At 42.2% G+C, this 24,614-nt stretch overlaps 1 protein-coding gene across 3 annotated transcripts in view; it reads right to left on the reverse strand.

The window, feature by feature from the left end:
• Positions 1-787: 787 nt before the first annotated feature.
• Positions 788-24,614, reverse strand: part of SLC26A7 (solute carrier family 26 member 7) — a 74,175-nt gene continuing 50,348 nt past the window's right edge. For all 3 annotated transcript variants that reach the window (XM_083517291.1, XM_083517292.1, XM_083517293.1), the window contains exons 12-19: positions 21,404-21,510; positions 20,338-20,404; positions 19,358-19,498; positions 15,504-15,552; positions 10,408-10,511; positions 7,330-7,384; positions 7,129-7,232; positions 788-2,903 (exon numbers count right to left, since the gene is read on the reverse strand). In XM_083517291.1, coding sequence (XP_083373417.1) covers positions 2,868-2,903; positions 7,129-7,232; positions 7,330-7,384; positions 10,408-10,511; positions 15,504-15,552; positions 19,358-19,498; positions 20,338-20,404; positions 21,404-21,510 — 663 coding nt within the window. In that variant the 3' untranslated portion in view covers positions 788-2,867. The remainder of the gene's footprint in view (positions 2,904-7,128; positions 7,233-7,329; positions 7,385-10,407; positions 10,512-15,503; positions 15,553-19,357; positions 19,499-20,337; positions 20,405-21,403; positions 21,511-24,614) is intronic.

Below are 24,614 nucleotides of genomic sequence, written 5' to 3' on the forward strand. Positions count from 1 at the left end.
GCTGCCTTACCCCCCTTTGCAAGTTATCCTAGCTGCACTTTTACTCCAGTTAAAACCCTCTTCCCCACAGAGTCAACGAAAGCTTGTAGCAGATTGAGACCCAACAGTTTTCCTCCATATTTCTTTTTTAAATGCACAAATGTATAATTTAAATGACCCCTTCAAACTTATTGCTTCAAAGATCTGCCAATTTGGAAAGTGAACCCAATGTTCTGCAGACATCATCATAAACAACCAGCATAATCCAACATAACATGAGGCAATTATTTAAGTGTGATTGCTTGGAGCTCTCAGGGCACAGCGCGGATCTCCTGCATTCTTTGCAAATAAGCAAATCATAACCACAATAAGTGCTAGCAGCAGAAAATGGTAACACTGCACATTGCAAAATTATCAACCTAACATGTCCTATTCTACAAAAGTTTGTGAACCGTGTGATTTTAATAAAGGATTGCCAACCATTCATAATTAAAATAAAAAATTCCTTCCAGTAGCACCTTAAAGACCAACTAAGTTAGTTCTTGGTATGAGCTTTCGTGTGCATGCACACTTCTTCAGATACACAGTATACACAGTGTGTATCTGAAGAAGTGTGCATGCACACGAAAGCTCATACCAAGAACTAACTTAGTTGGTCTTTAAGGTGCTACTGGAAGGAATTTTTTATTTTGACTATGGCAGACCAACATGGCTACCTATCTGTAACTGGAACCATTCATAATTGTTATAGATTGCTTCTATTTATTATTTTTAGAGCCAAGTCCATAATGTGTAGAAAGCTTGCTCATTTCTTTTGGGGAGGTGGGGGTGGGGAGAGAGAATAACAATAAATTTTGCATGAATGATGAATTCACCACTTTGATAGAGATGCCATGAATATCAACCCCTGAAGCAAAAATTGTGTACTCGCTGTTTCAGACAAGTGTCCATTGCACATCTGTTTTATGAAAAGCCAATTGTGCATGCAATGTGTAATAACGGTTCAGATCTGCCTTAATTTATATGGCTTTTGAATGCAGATGATGCACAATTAAGGAAATTATGAAATGTGACATGCAAGAATTATTCCAATCTGCACTACTCAGAGAATACAGTTGTACAACTACATATAATGAGAGGCATGCAACACAATGCAATGATTTAAATCAGCTTTGCAAACACTGCACACCCACTTTTGTGGATTAGGATCCCAGACTCGCAATGCCAACATGTTGAAAGTCTGCAATATTCACCCAAAGTGTCAGATTTTGCACACCCTGCACTTTCAATGTGTCTCCTATCTATACAATGTAATTTATATCTCCATTGTCCTCCTATCACTAGAATCCAATGTGTCAGATGCAGAAATTTACCTCCTTATTTATTAACTGAAGCAATTAAAACTGTATGATTAGATATTTATGATATTATTTGAGGGGAGGGGGGCAATACAATTCTTAATGCCCTCCAGTTTTTGCCCAAACTTGGTTGTGGCTTGAATTATTTGTAATTAGCAAGCAAAAAAGATTGCAACCCCACTTAAATATCTATGACATTTGTCTGACTTTTGTGCATTGGGTTAGAAACACTTTCAATAAACTGAATACTGCTAGTCAAGAACTATTTGAAACAATGGCACTTTTGCTTTCCACTTATCTATGCAGAATCTCCCGATCATTGTTTAGATGTAATATGAAAACATAATTTAGCATCCTATGCACGAACCTGCATCCTTCTCTTTCTTCAGTATGGCCATGAGAAGGAGACCGGCTGTTTAAAGCTAACGAGAGTTTGTTGCTTTGTCTAAACTCAGAACTGTGCTTAGCTTTAGCCAAGCCAGGATGAAAAACCACTTGTCCCAAAGTGACAAACTGCTGTTAACTTAAAATACACATGGATGCTATAGCTACATTGAAGGAGAATGTGCAGAAGGGAGAGGATGAGCTCCAGGCTCATGCATGTAGCACTACACTATGGTTTAGTGTTATGTCCTAACACTGCCTTTGTGATTGCAGAATCTGTCTGAGCACTTAGATCTAGAGCCGCAAACTGGCCCGCTCTGTATGCAGATACAGACCTATGTGAGCACATGTCATTCCCTGTAAAATGTGACACAGAATAAGCCTCTGTTACAAGACCACCCCCCTGACCACTGTAAATTAGCACCATTCTGCTTAATTCAATGGAGCTGTCAGCATAGGTCAAACCTGAGAATTTTACAACAAATGCTAAACCTTTTCACGACGGAAGGGAAGGCAGGGGCTATGTTCATAACCAGAAATATGTTTTTAAAATTCATGAGAAGATACATACGGCAGTGTAGAACATAAGTAACACTCAAAATAGCCAGTGACCCTGGTGGTTTTGATAGAATATGAAAGGGGCATGGTGGGATTGCTCTAATGGGTGACCTGCGTATTTAAGAAGAAATAATCTGGACATCACAGTTTGTGTTTCCATGTAACAAGCTGTAGATCCTTGGGATTAGATACCAGCGACTGCAGTACAAAATTCAGTAAGGTTGTATTCTCTTGTGCACAAAATGATACAACTAAGTTACAATAGGACAGAGTTAAAAACAATATACACTACTGAAATGTCCTAAATTGCTTTCTAATTATTATTATTTATCTAAATGCATACAAAAATATGTAGCAATCAAATAACAATTTTATTTTTTATTTTTTTTAGAAAACTGTCATTGCTGGTAACTCAAAGAGATACCTCCAGGAACATTTTGACAGTAAACACTGTTGATGTTGGATTTGTTAAATAGACTTGGCATACAATTATATCACCATCAAAATCCCATGTTTGAAGATCTGACGAAACACTGGCAAAGTTCTTTCTGTAGGTAAGCGGTTCAATATATCTATATCAGGTCAGCTTCAGACCTCAGTGTGTTCATTAAGCTTGCAGAAATTCTAAAATTGAAAGAAGAAGGAGATTTCACCCTACAGCTAAAGTTTTCTAGAATGCATTAGCATGTAAGTCATTAACAATCCAGGCATTTAACAATGAAAACAGACCCACGGTGGGGAAAATAGACCCAGGGTGTGAGTAACTGTATTGTATCAACATTTCCAGAAGCGGTACATGAGTCTACCACATTTGCAAAGATATCATGATGTGGTCCCTATACAAAATTTCATTAGTATGATACATAATGTAAAAGAGAATTTGAGAGACCTGTGCAATACAGAATACCAGGCATATAATAATAATAATAATAATAATAATAATAATAATAATAATAATAATAATAATAATTTATTTATACCCCGCCCATCTGGCTGGGCTTCCCCAGCCACTCTGGGTGGCTTCCAAAAAATAATAAAATACTGTAATATATCAAACATTAAAAGCTTCCCTAAACAGGGCTGCCTTCAGATGTCTTCTAAAAGTCTGGTAGCTGTTGTTCTCTTTGACATCTGGTGGGAGGGCGTTCCACAGGGAGGGCACCACTACCGAGAAGGCCCTCTGCCTGGTTCCCTGTAACCTTACTTCTCACAATGAGGGAACCGCCAGAAGGCCCTCGGTGCTGGATCTCAGTGTCCGGGTAGAACGATGGGGGTGGAGACGCTCCTTCAGATATACTGGACCAAGGCCGTTTAGGGCTTTAAAGGTCAGCACCAAGACTTTGAATTGTGCTCAGAAACGTACTGGGAGCCAATGTAGGTCTTTCAAGACCGGTGTTATATGGTCTCTGCGGCCGCTCCCAGTCACCAGTCTAGCTGCCGCGTTCTGGATTAGTTGTAGTTTCTGGGTCACCTTCAAAGGTAGCCCCATGTAGAGCGCATTGCAGTAGTCCCATTCTTGATTCATAACTGAACTATCTTAGAAATGATAACAAACCCATTTGCAAAAGCGGAATTAAAGATCTGGCAATCCTAGATGTAGAAATTAACACCCCCTTATCACTATCGATTCCCTTCACATTGCATCACGATTCCCATCCTTTTACAAACCTGATAGAAAACTGATTGGTATGAAAGGAAAGGAAAAGGCTTGTACTGCTTGATTCACTTTTATGAAAATGACACTTCTCTCACAGCAGGACAGATCATGGAAAGAATGGAGGGATGCTGGCTGAATTGGCTATCAGGTGATGCATTGTGTCTCAAATTCAACAGTTAAATCTCAAGCAAATTAGAGCAATGACACCATTTGAACGAATGATTCTGAACATCCAAAAAAATGCTATCCATTTTATATAAAATACTCACTGATCTAGCCATTGGACTATTAACTTGGTTATTAAACAAAATTGGGAAGTGGACCTAGCCATAGCAATTGAAGCAGCATATTGGAACAATCTGTGGACAATTAACCCTCTAAAATCAACACCAACCCACATCAGAGAAAATCATTTTAAGTTAATACATATGTGGCATTTAACACATGTAAGAATCAGCTATATAGATAAAGCATCCACTTTGGCACATGTGAGAAGCACATATCCTGCTGTTCTAAGAAGGTTATCGTAGTATAGCACAGGCACCAAAATTCACAAGACCGCCACTGCTAGTAATGCAAACCTGGCGTTTCATGGGAGTGTTACGTTGAGAGGTAATGACTTCTTAGCTTCGTGGAGAAGGACTCGTTTGTCTCACAGAATCCACGTTAAACACACTAGCACACATTAAACGTAGACTGGCACAGTCCAGATGGTGTCAGACTCCCACCAGCCCCCTGCCAGCGCAGCCAGTTGTGGGGAATTATGGGAATTGTAGTCCAACAACTTCTGGTAGGTACTATGCTGGCCACCCGAGCATTAATGCTGTCATTTGCCAGAGTTTATATTTGCCCAAGGATTCTGTGTACTGGCACTGTGTCTGCTCACTAGGCTAGGTCTCAAACCTTAGCTTGAGATCTGGAATCCCTGACAATAATGCAGCAGTTTGGATTGCAGGGGCTAATCTAGATGGAGTGCTGAACCCAAGGACTGAGGGCTTGTTGGCTAGTTCCAGCACTAGGATAGAAAGAACCTGCTGCACCACTATTTGATCTTTCCTTTGATACTAAGGGAAGCTTCAGAAAATTCGTTTTTCACCCAATGAGTCATGATCTCTAGGGCCACCAAGTGAGAGGAAGCCACTGCAAACAGGTGGTTTGAAACCAAGCCCAGTGTCTGCACTTGCATGGAGGAGCCAATGGGCTTGGAGAGTCCACCACTGCTGGCATTGGCTTCCTTATACTTAATTTGTTTTTGCTTAAAATGCTTTTTTTTTTTTACAGCACTCTGAAAAGAAGTCCAAAGGCCATCTAGAAAAATTAAGATAGTGGTGATAGCTACAACCACTTCCCCCAGCATTTGTTCTCAGCCCAGGGCTGTGTGATACCATCCAATATTTCCTGCTCTTTGGTGCAACCTGGCAAGCTTGTGAATGGGGGGAGCCCATCAGGGTGGTACTGAGGGGAGCATCTTGCCCAAGGCACCTTCAAACCTGGCCACCACACTTTGGGCAAAGCTGCGAGTTGTTTGTTTACTGAAGCCAAGGTGAAGGAGGAACTCTCTGTGTGTGGAACCTACTTGCACACTTTAACTACAACAGCTGTGGGGGGGGGGGGAATCCCCCCCAACGCAACTTGCTTGTCCCATAAATATGTAAAAACTAAATCAAAGAGAGCATAAGTTTCAAATAGCTAAAATACTGCATTTCCCCTGTTCGGCATTTTGCTCGGCAAACACCCCCAGTTTTCCTTAGTTTTTAGTCAATCAGCCTAAAGCGATGTTGGAAGAAAAGGAGGAAGAAGACTTTTCTAATTGAATTAGCAGAATGTGCCTATTCACGGTAATAGGGGAGGGGAGGGCGAAGAAACAGAAAACAACAGCTTATTGACTAGTTTTAACTTTAATCTGTCTTGGAGAGGACTCTGTCTTGGACCCCGGCCAATGCTGTAGTCATGCATAAAACAATGAAAAGCCAAAACTCCATGCGCTGCCTGAACATTTGGTTTAATAACAGTTACAGTGGAGAGTCTCACATGAGTTTACGCTATAAGGGAGCGTGCGCCCTTTGAAACCAGAAATGTGGAAACAGAGTTTATATAATAACGCTGCTTCCAATCCAAATACCCCTGAGCTGTGTCGTATAATATCGCCTTAACAGAGGCTGCAAGGGTGAGGCTGGACTTAGGCAGGTGTAGGCAGCCATGAATGAATGCAAGCAGGAATGGACAATCACACCGCAGTAGACGACCCACACTGCCGCTGTATATTGTTGCTTCCAACTACCTGCTGTTCCTGTTGTTGCACACACACATGTGCATGCGCGGATTTTTAAAATGAAATGGCTACTATATGTTAAACGGGGAGGTCAAGGAGCTGTTTAGCTTAGAAAAGAAGAAAGGAACATAGGAAGCTGTCTTATACTAAATCAACCCACTGGCCCATGTAGCTCAGTATTGTCCACCCTGAGTGACAGCAGCTTTCCAGGATTTCGGGCAGGGGACATTTCAAGACCCATCGGGAGATGCCAGGAATTGAAAGTGGGACTTTCTGCATTCAAAGCAGATGCTCTACCATTGAGCTAAGTCCCTTCTCATATATCTTTATGGCTGAGGGGGCATTCTATAGGGTAGGAGTAGTCAACGTGGCGCCCTCCAGGTGCTTGTGAACTATATCTCCCATCAGCCACAATCAGTATTGTCAGAGATCATGGGAATTGTAGTCCAGAACCATATAGAGGGCACCACTTTATAACCCTATATCAAACTAAGAGTGCCATGGACAGAGTAAATAGGAAAAGCATGACTCACCTCTTTCAAGGCATAAGATCTCAGGTCAGCCAGTGAAATTAGCAGGTAAGAAAAACAAAAGGAAATACTTTATGACATAGCCCATAATTCACCTATGAACGTCATTGCTGCTGGTTACTGTGACTGGCTTTTTTTAAAAAAAAAAAGATGCAAAGAGGAATAATATCCACTGGGGTAGTGAACAGCAAGTGCCAGAAATGCAGAAAAAGTACCCCTCCTGACTGCTGGATGCTGAAGATGAAGAACAAGGTACAGAGATAACCATCTCACCCTGTTTGTGAATTTCCCACAGACATTTGATTGGCCACTTTGCAGAGGGAACTTGAGTGAGGTAGAAAATCATGATAGCTCTCTTATCGTCTTCTGTTCTCGTGCAGTGAGACTCACCTTGTTCAACTGAATGGCACCAACAGCTGATGACACCGATTCAAAGAAGACGGCATTCTCGGATTCCAGCTTTCCGCTGAGCTTCAACGCCTTTATCAAGGAAGCTGTAGTAAGACAGGAATGTGCACACGTTAAAAGAGAGGAACGACACCCGGGAAAGTTAATTTTTAAAATTTATGCTCACCGAAAACTCATACTTGCCTTTGCAATTTGCCAGTAAAACATCGATGTTTCTTTTTTTAGATTCCGTGTAGATCTAAAAGAATCCAAATATTTAAACTACCTTACTAAAGATGCTGAAATATCACATTCAGATGAAACGATGCTCCCCCTCCTTCCTCTCTGTTTTAGATTTTGTCACCTCATTGTTGTTGCTTTCATTATTTCATATAAATGAATTTAACACAAATTAGCAAGGCCCACTTTCGGCTCAGGAAAGATGTCATTCAGTAAGAAACAGGTAGGGTGCATACACCCCATATTTTTAAAACATGTTTAAAGCACATTCCCCTCCAAATAAGTTAGGAATTGTGATTTATCCCTCACAGAGCTATGGTTCTCAGTACCCATAACAAGCTGCAGTTCCCAGGATTCTTGGGGGGGGGGTTGCTTTAAATGAGTTGTGTGTGCCCAGCCTAAGTAATATTTAGCAAAAAAACATACATGCTGAATTGCAAGTGCCCAGCAGAGGGAACTGTTCCATAATATAAACATCCCCCTAAAAGCTAAAATCCATTAAGGTTTTGTGGTATGGAATGGTAAGCCTCAATGCCACATTGTAAGGACAAACACTGCTGTGATCCAGGAGGATTCTGCATAGGTTCCATTTAGTCCAATATTATGTCCCCCTCAAAGACTGGCCAGTTGCCTCCAGGAAGGCCACAAGCATGGCAAGAAGGCAAGAGCCCGTCCCTGCTGCCGTCCCTGCAACTGGTCTGAGCTTATTTTGACCAATGATGCAATGCAAAGAGAGCACAGACCAAAGTGTATATTTGATACATCTCCTGCCCTCTTCCCTTAGTCCATGACACATGCAGCACATGGCAAGCTCACATGCACTTTGCTATGTCACGTGGATAAAGGGTCCTAACAGTAACGCTGTGGCTTCATCGTATCTTTCCTTAAAACGTAATGCAAATATTAAACCTGTGTCGGTCACAACATCAGTACGGTTTTTAAGCGGTGAATGTACAGTGGTCCAAGTTTGCATTCATTCCTAAAGCAAGTGCCTATTTTCCAACTGGCATGTAGCAGCTAGAGATTAAGGTTTCTAAAACCCTTTAGTGCCACTGGATCTCAAAGAAGCAGCTTTTGGTCTTTGCCCCTCCGTGAAGCCCTAATACAAAAGAAGCATATGGCATCTGCTTTCTTCTAACTGATCTTAAAAAGCAATGTGAAATGATCTATTTGATCTAGGACAAAAGGCATGTGATGTTATTCATGTGGTTTGAGTGCAATATTTTTCTTTCACAAATAGCCAACACACACACACACAACTAAGAAGGACTGGAGGTGGCGGGGGATGTTTAAATCTTTTGCCCCGTTTGATTCCTATCTGGATAGATCTAACCCGGTGTCTATTTGCACAGGGGGCTTTTTTCCATGCGCATAGCAGGCACAGGGGGATATCTGGATTGGGAACACAGGAGCAAACGTCTAAAGTCCCTCTCCCCTCCCAATCCAGCTCGCCTCCCCCCACTCCCTGGCTGTTGTGAAAGAAAAATGGAATAGTTCCAGTAGGATAATACTTCAAAGGAGATTGGCAAGTGGGTGATGCCACCTATTTGTACAAGTTGGCCCGCTGGGGTGGGGGGAGATAAAGATCTGTCCCAATGGGCCAAAAAGGTTCCCCACCCCAGCTTAAGGGCAAATCCTGCCAGTCCTACCTAGTCAATGATTTCTATTAAGTTTGATGAGTGCAATGTTCACAAAAGCAATGTCCAGTCACATATGCTGTGACTGGTCTGGTCCTCTGATCCTTTTCTCTCTTGTGATAATACCTGCATGTTTGACTCATGACTTCTGAACACTTGTTTTGCTACTCCGTAAAGTATCCAATTGTTAACAGAGAAGGACAGCCAAAGGCTTTGGATAGGGGAAGGAGGGTCAGTTTCTGGGAAAAGGTGAAAAAAGAAGCAATGTGCATTTGGTCAAAAGAGGGGGGGGGGACTTGTCTGAGAGGAAACTTCCTAGAAAAAAAAGGGACAACTAGAAAGTGAACATAGGACCCTATAGGAAAAGATACGGGAGGCAAATAGTTTCCAAGCTGGGATCTGATTCCCACGTACATGTAGGTCAGTTAATTTCACAAGATGACTTACAGTTTGGCGATTACTCCATTGGGAAGTATTGTGTTTGAAGCGACAAAGGAGTGGAATTAGATGGCGATTGACCTCTGAGGACTTATAACCCACATGCAAGTCATCACTTGATGCTGCAGCCATCAAGCGACAAGTGTGGATGTATGAATTTGGTCTTAAAATTTTTATTTTTATTTTTAAAGGAACAGCACAAAGATTCATGCCCATTCTGCAACAACCATCAATGCATTCTGCATTGGACGGTTGTGATGTTCTTGAAGGAGGAATGAATGTTTAGGAGGCCTTCTGCTATCCTAGATTATGCCAGCAGTATACTTGTTGGAACGCGTAACTGGGAGTAGAATGAGTGGGAGATTCATCCACAGAGTACACAAACAGGTAGGTGTATAGAATCATATAACTATAGTTGGAGGGATCCCCAAGGGCAATCCAGTCCAACCATCTACAATGCAGGAATCACAGCTAAAGACCCCTCTGTTCAAACCTCTGTTCAAAAAATTCTGATGAAGGAGAGTTCACCACCTTCCAAGATCATAGAATCATAGAGTTGGAAGAGACCACAAGGGCCATCGAGTCCAACCCCCTGCCAAGCAGATAGTCTACTCCTGAGTCACACAGCTCTTCCTAATGTTTTGTCGGAATCCCTTTCTTATAATTTGAATTCATTGGTTCAGGTCCTACCCTCTGGAGCAGCGGAAAACTTCCTTGCTCCATCTTCCATGTGACAGCCCTTTGTTTCATCCTCTCCAGGATAAACACACTCAACTTCCTCAATCCTTCCTCATAAAGCTTCTTGGTCTCCCTCCTCTGCACACAGTCCAGCTTGTCAATATCCTTCTTAAAAGTTCTACCTAGAATTGGGCACAGTACTCTTGGTGGGGGTCTGACCAAGGCAGAATACAGTGACACTATAGAATAGTGTGGATACAATAAAATGAACGTGGTGAATCATAAATACCTGAGTAAGCACAGAGATGCCAGTGTAGTCAAAGAAAGTCAGGCCACTGCAGTCAAGTATTAGGGAATGCCTTTCGCTGGGCCATTGCTGTAGCGATGATTCACCTATACGGTTAGTTAAAAGGTCTGTTATTTATTTATTTTATTTGTGGGCTACAGACAGATGCAATATCAATCTGAAATAAGTGGGGATTTCTATGTGGAATCGTAGAATTGTAGAGTTGGGAAGCCCAGAGGTCATCTTGTCCAACCCCCTGCAATGCACGAATCACAACTAAAGAATCCCTGACAGATTGCTATCCAAGCTCTCCTGAAAAATCTCCACCAACGTCCAAGATAGTCCATTCCACTGTTGAAGAGCTCTTACTGTTAGAAAGTTCTTCCTAATGTTAGTCAGAACCTCCTTGCTTGTCACTGGAACCTACTAGTTCGGGTCCTAGACTCTGGAGTAGTACCAGAAAACAAGCTTGCTCCATCTTCCATGTGACAACCCTTTAGGCAGTTGAAGATGGTTATCATATCACTTTTCAGTCTTCTCTTCTCCAGGCTCACCATACCCAACTCCCTCACGTGCTCTGTATGCTGAAGGCCCCAGATTCAATCCCTAGCATCTCCAGGTAAGATGAAGAGGCTCCTGCCTGAAGTTCTAGAGAGTTACTGCCACTCCATGTTGACATGAATGAGCTAGATGCACTATTGGTCTGATCTGGGATGAGACACCTTCCTGTGTTCCTAGACATGACTGGAGAGAAGCTGAGAAGACCAGAAATGAAGCCCTGTGCCCTCCCTATGGTGGTTTGACAGTATATTTTATGGTTTCCGTTCTTTATCAGGTGCCCAGAGAGCTTTACGGAAAAGCCTTGCTAGTTCCTTAAAATAAATAATAATTCCACTTTTAGTGAAGTTCTTTAGCTTCCTTCAAAATCCCTCACAAGTTTTGCTCTGGAGGACCTCCTGCATTTTGATTCAATTTCTGTCGGCACTTGCCACCCAAATTTTCTATTATGGGAACTGATGGCAAGTTTGAGCGCAACTGTCTCTTCATGGAATGTAAAGGAAACAGCTTCATAGATACTTTCCAATAGGCAAACTTAGAATCATAGAATCTTAAGAGCTGGAAGGGATCCAAGGGTCATCTAGTCCAACCCTCTGCAAGGCAGGAATCTCAGCTAAAGCATCCACTTCACTAGGTAGTTGCTCAATTCAGTTAGCAGGTGGTTAACCACTAAGTATATTTAAACACTTGATGCTTCTCATAATAAAGTGAGTTTTCTAAACTACCATATTTTTCGCTCTATAACACGCACCCGACCATAACACGCACATAGTTTTTAGAGGAGGAAAATCCGTAGGCATGCCACCCGTAGGCATTCCCTCCATAACACGCACAGACATTTCCCCTTACTTTTTAGGATGAAAAAAGTGAGTGTTATGGTGCAAAAAATACGGTATATATGCTGGAGTTACCACTTCTAAAAATGTCCCATAGCAACCCCAAAGAAGCAGATTCACAGGCAGGGCTAAATAACCATCCCATGAGCACAAGGATTTCCACTTGCAAGGCAGAACTTCTCCCCTCTTCCTTCCTGCGGCACAAAGTCTGCCCCCTCCTCCAATCTGCTCCAGATGGTTGGGGAAACCCCAGAAAAGATTTAGGGGGTGTAAGGTGGGGGGTCCTGCTGCAGAAGTCGAAATCCTTATACTGATAGGATAGTAACTTTGCACTGCCCGAGTTACAAACCACAGTATTTGCTTTCCACCCCATTACGGAGATCTGACCTACGGGACACAAGTATCATTTGCTTTCTTCTGTTAAATATTGGAAGAGAACTAACCTTCTAAGTTATAAACTACAAAGCACTAAACAAAAGGCTGGAGATACAAAATGAAACGGTTTAAACTAAATAGTTTTGACAAAGAATATAAAGGGCTCAGAAATTCTTCAAGGGACTTAGGTGCTAACAATGTATGGATTTACATTGGCACTAAATCCTCTCGATGAGTAGCCAAAGATTTGGTGCTTTTTTCCGTTTGCAGTTCTTGAGGTTTATTGGATTATTTAATTGTATATGCATAATGTTTTCCAAATAGAGCAAAAGAGAAATTAATATCAAAGAAAGTAAACTCCAGGCAGACATTAACTAAAAATAGACTCAAGAGAGCTGCTAGGCCTTTAATGCAATTCTCTCCACAGCCCATACAAAAATGTCAAAGAGTAAAAGAAAATCTTTGCCCCAGAGAGATAATGAAAGATCAGGAATTATGGAAGAATACATCAAAAGCTTGGAAAATTCTCCAGTATTTGTTTTACCTTGTAGTTACTGATTTACCTGAATAGAAAAAATAAACATTGCTGGCATTTCAACATCTCCAGGTGGTCACATTGCCCCGTAATATACTGTACTTTTCCATGTATAAGACTGTATTTTTTTTACTCTAAAATAATGTTCAAAATCTGGGCTGGTCTTATACATGGATGGTATCTCCCCCCATTTTCTTAAACCGGAGTCCCAAAAAATAGGGGGCGTCTTATACATGGGGGCGACTTATAGGTTTATTAATAGGTATTTTATATCATATAACGTTCACAATGTTTGTATCTTACTTTGTCGTGAAACACAATCTTTGGACATGGAATTCAATGGGGAGTGAGTTAAAGGATTCTTTTGTATTTAAAAAGCCTCCTGGCCCCCACCTTAGCATCGCAATTAAATGAGAAAGTCAAGACATGGAACAAGAGATGGGGAAGAATTCGTTGAGTTTGCATTTTAATGAAAACTACTTAATTTGCACTTTCCCCAAATAATACGCAAGCTCAAATGCGGATACTTCTTCAACTTTTAAAATTCAGTTCTCCAACCAAATAATGTGTGCAGAAATGTGTATATAACATGCATATATGAGAAAAGATAACATTCAAAATGCAGTATTGTAGGAGAAAGTGGTTGAAAAAATGTGTTTATTGTGTAAAAATGCATATAAAATATAAATTGGGAGGAATGAGCAGTAAAATTAGAGGTTTTTTTGTAAACCGCTTTAAGTTTTGCTTTGTTTTTACAATCAAGTGGAATACACATTGTATAAAATAAACAAAATACCGATTAATTTAAGTGAAGCCTTTTTTAAAAAAGAAAAGAAAAGAAAGAAGCAGAAAACTGATGCAGAATAGTGGAGACGAGAACGTAAGGCTATAAAAATGAGAAACTGAAACAGACAGATTCTTCCAGGCCCAGTAAGAGACAGCCTGCTCTGCCAAGCTAAGGTTCCATTTGCACTATACATTTAAAGCAGTATACCAATTTAAAGAGTCCTGGCTTCTCCCAAAGAATCCTGGGAACTATAGTTTGCTAAGGGTCCTGACGGTTGTTAGAAGACCCCCCTCGGAGGGGGGGGGGCAACAAAGCATGCTGTTCTGAGTCTCTTGTCCAGAGGTGAAGGGGGGTGGCAGTTGGAAGACCAGGACTTCCTGCATTGCAGAGGGTTGGACTAGATTACCCATGGGTCCCTTCCAACTCTACAGTTCTGTGATTCCCTTCACAGAGCTGCCACAGTGGTTTAACAATCAGTCCCTCCTCCCAAGGAACTTTGGGAACTGGAGCTCTGTAAGGAGAATGGGGGGGGGGCTCCTAAGAACTGTCAGTACAGTGGTACCTCGGGTTAAGTACTTAATTCATTCTGGAGGTCTATTCTTAACCTGAAGCACCACTTTAGCTAATGGGACCTCCTGCTGCTGCCACGCCACCAGAGCACGATTTCTGTTCTCATCCTGAAGCCAAGTTCTTAACCCAAGGTACTATTTCTGGGTTAGCGGAGTCTGTAACCTGAAGCGTATATAACCTGAAGCGTTTGTAACCCAAGGTACCACTGTACCTTTAACAAACTTTGCTTCCCAGGATTCAGGGGGGGGGCATGATTGTTAAAAGTAGCTAGATACTTTGAATGTATGGCATGGATGGGAGCTAAATGAGCTGGTTCTAGAAGAAGAAGAAGAAGAAGAAGAAGAAGAAGAAGAAGAAGAAGAAGAAGAAGAAGAAGAAGAAGAGGAGGAGGAGGAGTTTGGATTTGATATCATGCTTTATCACTCCCCTTCAGGAGTCTCAAAGTGGCTAACATTCTCCTTTCCCTTCCTCCCCCACAACAAACACTCTGTGAGGTGAGTGGGGCTGAGAGACTTCAAAGAAGGTCACCCAGCAGCTGCATGTGGAGGAGCGGAGACCCAAACCCGGTTCACCAGATTACGAGTCTACTGCTCTTAACCACTACACCATACTGGCTCTCACCATACTTGAGCTTCAGGAAAGCCATCTTCGACCCTGTTAACCACCCTTTGGCCAGTCAGGCATCAGGAAAGCTCTTCCCTTTCACCTCCTCGCTGGCAGCCATTTGTGTACATCCTACAGAACTCATGCCTGCCTGCCTCTAGCCTTCTGGGTGATTCTAAGTGACATCACATCATGCTCCTTGCCTGGACATGTAAGCATCAGGCACATTCATGCTACCTTCTCCATTGCCATCTCTTAGGTAATGCACTCAAGAGAAGCCCTGCATGTAATGGGAAGCTCTTGCTTTGGTTTTGGGTCCTGGGTCTTGCAGTCACAGCACACACAAACAGCTCTCTGCGACTGGCGTGCGGAAGATTGAGAACAAAGCTCTCAATGAAGGCACAAGACCACAATTTGGAGCTTTTGTAGTGCAAAGGTGCAATGCCGACAGGCAAGTATATTCATTTGAACTTTAGATTCTAAAGCAATAAAGAACCAGGGGGGGGGGGAGAAATATGACCCAATCATATAATTTTATGGTATTCCACTGATCTCCAAAGTGGTGCAAACCTGGAAATCTAGATCACCTATGTTTGGTAACTGCCCCACATGTTTATTTTACAACACATTTCGAACACCTAGTTAAATCAACACACTCATTCCAATACATTCACAATCTTCAGACCCTTCACCTCCTGCCATGTCAAAGGGAAGGTATGCGGGGCAGTGAGATAAGTTTGATTCCTGATCAAACTTTAACTGACATGGGTCCTGGAATATGATGGGGGTAATTTAAAGGCCCGTCAAGTGTTTATGTCTTACATGATAAACTCACCATGGCAATTTCCATTGGATAATGGGCTGAGCAATGTGTTCTGTTCATACTGTAAGAAACAGAAAAAGGAAGCGATGAGAGAAAGAACTGTCCCTTGTTTCGCTGCCTTAAAAGTTTTGCAAATCCACCGTACGCAAAAGTAACTGAAGTTATGTTGTATTAAGCTCTGTGTTTCTTTACTGGGCCTGGAGACTCAGTGCTTCTTTGTGAGGCAACTACAACCCAGCCTCAGTAGCAATAACATCCTCACTTTAAAAGGGGTGTGATGTAAAGATTAAACAATAAATAAATATTGTTTATTACGGTACATTTATACTCAAACTCTCCATTAAAAATGCCCAAGGTGGCTAACAGTAACACCCACAATAGAAATTAGCTAAACCATATTTTTTAATACAAAAAAAACCATACACAGTATTACAATAAACCTAAATTTGCCTCAAACTACAGAGGGAGAGGCTCAGGCACACGAGGGGAAGGCATAGGGAGAGAAGAGAGTACATGAGCCCAGAAGGTGTTTGAGCTGAGGACACGTTTATTGTACTGCCATAGCATGGTTTGGCTAGCAATGACTCAACAGAATAGCAAGATGGGGGAAAGCGGTGGTGGCAGCAGCAGCAGCATACTGGAAAATACTAAAGTCATGTTAAAATAACTTTGGTCAGCTCCATTTATGCATATATTTGCCTCTGTAACTTCAGAACATTAAGAATGCTGCTGGGATAGACTTAAGATCCTGGTCCAGAATCCTATTTCCCATAATGGCCAGTTAGATACTGTCAGAAAGCCCAGAACCCTGGCATAAAGGCAATATCTTTTTCTCTGAATACTGCTTCTGAACATGGAAGCTCTATTTATCCATGATTGCTAATAGCCATCAATAGATCTCTCTTCCATGAATTTGGCTAATCCTCTTCTATGCTCACTGAACTGACACACACCACACACACACACACACACACACACACAAAAGCCCACATCACACTTGTAGAATCCTTCATTTACTGCGCAAAACTCATTTTCTGTTTGTGTTTGGCTTCAGTAGCAAGCAGTGTGTCTGTGTGTGCGTGTCGAGCAGCAGAGCTACCTGGCTTAACTAGTTGGCACACGGTCTACCCTGGATCCAAGCACTGGCTTTTGGATTGCTGGCTCTGACTAGGTCACTGTTTTCTTAGGCGTGCTTTGAGTCATGCTCCTAGGTTTCTAATCTGGATCAACTCCATAGCTTCGAATGCTGATTTGGTGGAGGGGCAGGGGAAGTGGCCAGGCACAGAGTATTCATATAAACAAAGTCTTTGTTAGGAGTGATGGATGGACCACCGTTCTGAAAAATTAAGCTTTTGCTTTCTCAATCATATCTAACCAAAATGGACTCTACCACTGTAGCGCTGGAAACTGGCTTCTGTGTTGCCATATCACACAACCTTACTAAGTGGGAAGGGGGAATAAATAATGTTGTGCTTTCAATTCCTTCAACTATGAGAGGTCCCAGTGTAGCTTTGCACAGCCAGTTTGCTTGAGAGAAGTGGGAGTCCTGGAGATGTCTGGTGGTTCTGTAATATCCAGTATTGGCTTGCAAGACTCACCAGAGCAATCCGAGGAGGAAAATCAGTCATTACCAGAAACATTCACGAGCTTGCGAGAGAGGCAGAGGCTGTCTCATTCAGCACCGTAGTGGCATATTGGCTAGGAACCCCAGGTGCAGAATGCTGACATTGGTGGGGGCTGCCAGTCAGCCAGCAACCATGCACTTGCATCTAGGTGATTGAGACACCTCCTGCCTTCATTGCTGCCTCTCAAATGTCTCAGGTAATGCGATAATTTTCCTTTCTGCAGCCACCACCAATGGTACTTGCAAGCGAACCACAACACTGGCCTATACAGACAATATCTTCTTATAAGCAAATATATTGACTGAGCAAGTTAAGAGAACAAAAGGCAATGAGATATCCAAATTATCATTGTCTTCCCACCCCCTGCAATTTAGTATCAATAGCTGATTTCTCTGGCAAATTCAAAACTGCCTTCCTCCCCCTGTCGCTGCCCAGACCCCACATTCAGACAAGTTAAGCCAGTTTCACTGCTTCTTCTCACTCTGCAGGTGGGTGTCAGCTAATTATCAAAATAGCTGATTTGACCTGCTGCCTTGATCACATAAATAAACACATAAATTACATGTGGAGTAGCACATGTGGCAAATGCCTGTAAAACGAACTTAAAACCTTCTTTGTTGTTGAACTCTTTTACCTGCAGAGCATATTTGCAGAAGGTACAATGCCCACATTTAAAGAAACCACATGGAGGACCAGACAATGTACATTGTATGGGTGTTGATTTTAAATCCATATGCACCAATATATCTTTTAGTGACTTGGCAAAAAGCGGGGGGGGGGGGCGTATTATCACACCCAGGGATATCCTTAAGAATATGTCAATGACTTTCTTTCAAAGTGAAGATGATCAATTGTTTAAGGAAGATATGTCATTACTTAGTTTGTCAAAACAAAAAGTACTTTTAGAAATGCAAGCAGCAGCGTTAACTGAATATGTAAAAAATAATTTAATCCCTAAAAACACTGCCGGTTATGTCTCATGTGTTTATTGAGTATGCTTTACATGACCACAGGCTTGTTTGTTGTTCTGTTGCTTTGATCATCTATGCACGGTCAGCATTCATGGTAAGCAGCCATGCCACTAAAGGGATGCTCTGAAGGTCAAGTCAAAGTAGTCGCTATTAATAATCTATTAATACTCCTGAAATTTGCTGCTGCATATTTGCTGCTGCATATTTGGTTCCTCCATCCAGCCAATACTGTATTGTCAACTTTGATGGTCAGTAGCAAGGTAAGTGCTTTTTCCCCCAGTCAGAGCACACCAAAGTGTAGTTCTGGCCCCTCTCAGGTGGGTGTCATTGGGGGACGGTGCTCCCCCCGCAAAACGAACATTTCAAGTCAAAACGGAAGCTGGCCAGTGTGTGAAAGCCTACACTTTTATTTAGATCTATGACTCCACCTGGCTACTAGCTGCTACACGGTGGGGCCAAGTCCTCCTTCCTTTTCGTCAACCCGTCTCCTATGTAGCTACAGCAGGCTTTAAGCTTTCCAGCCAGGCCTTCACTGTTGCACACATACATGTTTGTGTGAGGGCCCTTCTGACCTGCCCTAGCCATCTACCTGAAACTAAGAGAACTAGGGAGGCGGGGGCACATTTATTTGACCTGTACCATAAACAGGGGAGACTACCACACCAGTTAGGGAGACAGCTTGCCATAGTTTTTAGACCTCCGTGGGTGGTGAATGCAGCTGTTGTCAAAAGTGGCATCTGTTCAGGGTTGCCCTTAGTTGCCCAGTGACTTACTGTAACAACTTTGTGGTGAGTTCTGGAACCATTTTTTAAAGAAAAAAAGCACCAAGCAAGATCCAGATCCTGTTTTCCAGTTAAGAAATTTATGTCTCAAGCAACAAAAGGTTTTATTCTGCTTATTTTAATTCTTTTGACTAGATTTGCCAGAGACCAAACCTGACAGCTCAGCAATAGAGAATGCCTGGAGAATGACCCAGGACCCAATCCTTGTATAAAGCCTATGAAGAGCCACTGACAGTCAGTGTAGACTGCTGAGTTAGATGTGCCAACAGTCTTACTGGGGATAAAGCAGCTATCTCTGTTCTAAAGTGTGTTCTCTACCCCCGAATCATTTCCTCTTGGAAAAAACACAAAGTGCAATCACCATGCTTTGAATCTGCAGTACAGTTTGAATTTCCTCTCTGTAATGCGAGCGGGTGGAATGAAAACGTGAACCGAAAGTACCGAAAGAAACACAAGCAACCCTCTCTCCATGATGAAGCATGCCTTACCTTGTTCATATCTTCAGGTAGCTGCTGTGCACATGTGCTTTCCTTCTGGATTATTTTTATTATGTCCATGTGAAACTTCTTAGCATTCAGAAAGACGAGTGGGTTATTCACCGAGACAATTTTTACTGGTTGTAAGGACTCCTTTGAATTAAAATTAAAAACAGTTTAGCAAATATAGTAATGCTTGTTAACCAGCAGACATAGCATTCTTTACAATAGACTACTGGACTTGAGAGTTGCAAATGCCATTTGAGCTCTAAGAACTTCCTGCTCAATGCAAGGCAAGATCTACAATGCAGCCACACAGCCTCTAGTAAAATACCCCGACCAAGAGAAAGCCTACCACATACCGCCCCACAAGCAGTGTGCAGAAGTTTCTCCTCAGGTTTAAGTGAACTCTGCTTTCCTGCAATTTTCTGCCTTTTGGTTCTCGTTCTGCCCACTGGAGCAATATCTTCTTCATGGCAGTCCTTCAGATATCTGAAGACAGCCATGCCTCCCCTTAACCTTTCCTTCAGGTGAAACATACTCAGCTCTTTCAACCACTCCTCAAAAGACTTGGTTTCCAGGCTCCTCTGCAAAATCTGGTGGCACCAGCTGTCATCCCTCAGGCTGAGCCTTCTAGTAGGCCCCACAGCGGACAGGAAATAAATGTATGGAAACTGAGAAGTCTGAAATGTCTCCCAACATTTTTTTAATGCCGCTTAAAGCATTCTGCACCCTAGACTCCTGAATGCCAAGATGATGCCAGGTTCTCGTTAGGTTGTGTGCAATAGGAATAAGATCAGGTCTCTCGTGCTACACCCCTCCTCTGCTGCTATAGGTACAAGCAGTCTCCACATACACTCTGAGGAAGGAAGTTGAAATGGACACATGTCCAGCAAGGACAAAGCACAGAGGAGGAGGAAGAGGACAGGGATTCCCCCATGCTGAAATATAACTCCCTTTGAATAAAGAGAGAATAAGAAGACTAGGCTTACAGAATCTGCTCCTGTTTTGAATCTGCATTCCACTTCTTTCATATGTTTCAGGCTCAGAGTCGTTGCTCTATAACAGATATGTGAAAGCAGCATATATAAGACTGCACACTGTGACTGTAGATGCCAAAACAAGCTTTTGAAAAGTGAACATTTTCCAGGTGGTATCTGGCTATTCACATGTTCCAGATTCTGCAAATTACTTACTTCATACATTGGACAACCTATATTTGTTGATGGGTGCTAAAATAAAAAGGGTTCTATAGCTACTTGCTCTCCTACTTTTCAAAAAAGTCAGGCTCAATCAGAGGCATAGTGTGAGGGGGTCCGGGGGTGGGGCATGGCCCCAGGTGCACATTTTTGAGCCCTGGCAGCTGAGGCGCGGCAGCAAGGAGGTTGGTCTAGTGGTCAGGTGGATGGAGGCAGCAGGCGAGCAGCCTGTTGGAGGCAGGTTCCATTCACCCTCCACATGGACTCCACACACGCCCTTCCCCCAGTGTGAGCCCCCACCCCAGCTGCCCAGTTCACTGGGGGTGGGGGGTGCAACACTTGTCACGCCCCGAGTGCTGGCAACCCTCGCTATGCCACTGGGCTCAATAGTTAAATTAACAGGATTCGTTCACCTATATGTACACAAACAAAAAAGACATTGGACAGTTTTTCCAGATGCATTTGCAAGGCAGCAAAAATGAGCAGAAGACAGGAATTATCCCATCCCCAACTACCAACTGGCTCCTGCTAACAACAGCCTCAGATCCCATATTCATTTTACAATGGAAGCATAGGGCTGTGAATCCCCTTTCCCCCCTACATCATGCTTATTTTAATCCTGAAATTGGTTGCACAGTCATAGCCTATACTCTGAGCATTCTGTGACATGGGCTAGGAATTTGAACCTTCAACAAACTACAATTCCCATGATTCCTTGGAGGTAGGAATGACAGCTGAACTGGCATATAACCTATGTAAGTTTGTAATGTATTTTCACCCTAAATGCAATAGAATGATATATTTCACTGTTGTGGATACAAAATTGTTTGCCTCTGAGAACACTGTAGGAATGTCTCACCTTGGGAAACGGAAAACCACTATAAGTATTGTGCAGACTACGCCGTACAGCAATCCCACATTAGCAGCAAAACAAATTGTAAATATGTAAGTGCTAACCCATATACTCTGTAAGGAAAAGAAGACAAAAAGGAATTAGTTATACAAACTTAGCAAAATGTGTGTTGGAAGAAAGGTTATTAACCCTTTCCATGTAAGCTGATTTTTGTCCAAAACATCCCTTCTCCATAGGGATCACCCTATAATATTTTTCTTCTTTGGGATAAATAAGTACACATTTATTGTAGCAGCACAGGCCACACTACTGGGAGCCAGCATAGGCTTTTCCTAGGCCCTGGTCAAAGGGCTAGAGAAACATTCAGAACCAATATGACCACAGCAGTGGCAGGACAAGGGGGGAAAGAGAAAAAGAAATAAAATCAGTACCATGGACAGTTACAGATTTATCCTACCACATGCTGTGGTATTGTGCTTCCTGTATAACAAAAGTCATGCTTCTTGTATGATACAACATAAGTCAAGCAATGCACACCTGTGAGTACACTTTGATAGCCCAAGAAGCCATGACTAATAAATGGTTGGGTTGGATTTGATAAGCAATATAGCCTAAAAGATCTCAAGCCCTGACAACGAGCCTAGTGAGCTATTTTACATGTTGCTGTTTACAGAGGCTGTTATAGCATTGTGAGAGATCTGTGTATTTAAGTGCACTGGTGCAGTGTATGAAGATCATCATCAGTGGGAGTGACTTTTAAAAGATATAAAACACTTATCAAGATGGTGACACTAGACGGTAAGACTCCAAGCTTGGACATCTGCATCACACACACTTTTAAAGAGAAGTGTTATATTTTATTGATCACGTTTCTTTCTTAACATGCCTACAAGGATCACAGAGGTTCCCCATTTTATTCTTACAAAAAAAGCCTTTGATGTAGGTTATGCTAAGAGATAGTGACTGATCTGAGATCACCCAGAAAGTTTCATGGTTGAAACTCTATCCCATGCTGTAACTACCACATCACAAAGGATTTCTGCAAATATCTACAATCGGTAGCAGAGCAATCACGCTCAAGTCTATACACATATACAAACTTAAAAACCTAATCAAAATTTTACTGAATTACTCCCCAACTTAATTTTACTGAATGTCGTTCTCTTGCTTATTATTTCTAAGCATGGTCCAATGCTGAAGTTTTGCTCCTCCAAAAAAGTAAGATTTATAGTGCAAATTGAGAAGAGAACAACGAGTAAAACATTAAACCCAAACCAGCAAAATGCATATGTATGTACAGGGAAGAAAACAGAAGGGGGGGATTCAGGACTGGGGAGTTGCTTTGTAAGAAGACTGATGAAAAGGTCTTTTTCATCTCTGTCATGTTGGTTGTAAAGAAAGCCAAAATGATGGAAAATTATCCCCTGATGACTAATTGGTACCTGGCTGAAGCAATTTGATTATTTCAAGTTCCTTCCATAGTGGTTGTGTTGCTACATAAATCATACCACAATTCACATCCCTTAGAACAAATTAGCCAAACTGAAATTACAATCTCGTCTGGAATGAAATGGTTTCTTTGTAATAGCATTGAAGCACACAGCCTGGGAAAACTGCTAGCTCAGCACTTGCTTTTGAAAACGATGACTCTGAATTCCAAGGAGAAGGCAAGGGGGAAAGAAAGAAAAGGGCAGGATAATGCTTTATACAAATCTTGAAGAGCAGGAAACAAAGGTAGGAGGTGAGAGGAATACTTTGGATCCAAGGAGAATTTTACCACCCAGACAAAGAAGATCTTCTCTCAACAATGAGTGTTGAATTCCAAAACATTTCTGGGAGAGCACTGTTCTCAAACTAAACCCCTAATCCTAAGAGGCCAATGATCTCACTTGCGTCGAAGTGCCCATCTGGATGCAGCAACTACGGGCTTGATAGCTGCTACAGCCAGCCAAAGAGCTTCCCACCTGCCTGCCTTCTTAGGGTCCACACTTCCTCTTATCCCATGCTGAGAAAGCAAGGATCTGAGCAGTTTTCTGCTTGTCCCGTGCTCTCTAGGCATGGGTCTGAGTGGTTTTCCATTTGCCCTGCCACTTTCCCTCGGAAAACCCACTCTTTACCCCAGAATCGGAGCGAACGTCAATCCATGGGAAACCCAACTGAGGTTTGCTCCGATTCAGCAGTAAAGAATGGGTTTTCCCAGGGGGAGGCAGTCCCAATGGGCAAAACAAGACCTGCTATCCCTCAAAGCAGTGTCTCTCTGTTGCTGTAGAAGAAAAGCAAGCAAGTAGAGGTGGCAATAGCAGTGGTTGTAATGCTCTCCAGACACCATAGCAACTATTACAGGCAAGTAGAGGTTTCTCAACACACAAGGGCTAAACCGCAAGCTCCTTAGAACTGACGTATTTGCTTCTACATAATAAGATTTGGCATGTCACAAAGAATCATATGTAACTGTTTCTATTTCCTGAATTCATTCTTGTTCTATTGATGTTCCACTGAGAGTCCTATGGAGTTTTAAACATCCAACCTAGAATGCAAATGTAAGTATAAAACCAATATTTATTTCAAGAAGCCTCCTCCTTTGGCAATGGGACATCTTCACTTCAATCATAATACAAGGCACAAATGCCTGGGAAAGGCTGGCCAAGACAACCACATCCCCACCTGTCAGTTACCCTTTCAGAGGTTTGTTATGGCTCTCTGTCAGAACTCTTGTTAATAAGGACGTCAATATGCCACCCTGACACAGAGTGACGCAGGTTTTCTTTTTATCTTCCAGCTTTTAAAGGAAAATCATAGACAGGAACAAAGTTCAGTAAAAACATTACAGAATATACAAAGAGTACTTTGGCAAAGTATTTTTATAAAGACAAGTAAGGCAACTAATAGAAATCAACACATCATCAGCTTGTCAAATAACACGTTAAACCATCACCCCACTTAATTATTTGTTCTAGGACCTTTTCTGGTGCTAGAACATCAAATGAGAAGGTGGATTCCTGAGAGCACATGACAGGGGAGAAAGGTGCTTTGTTAGCAGGGGGGAAAGGGTAAGGGAAAGAAACGGTGGCAAAACTTTAATTCATATATAAGAGAATGGACCTTCCTCTCAGTAAATTCCTACACAGTTGGCTGACGGACAGCAACAAAAGGGAAGACTTGGTAGTGGGGGCATTTAGGACATTATCCCATGCATTGAAAGGCCTGGAGGAGGGGA

The sequence above is a fragment of the Podarcis liolepis genome (assembly GCF_965112155.1).
Source record: "Podarcis liolepis genome assembly, chromosome: 8".
NCBI lineage: Eukaryota > Metazoa > Chordata > Lepidosauria > Squamata > Lacertidae > Podarcis > Podarcis liolepis.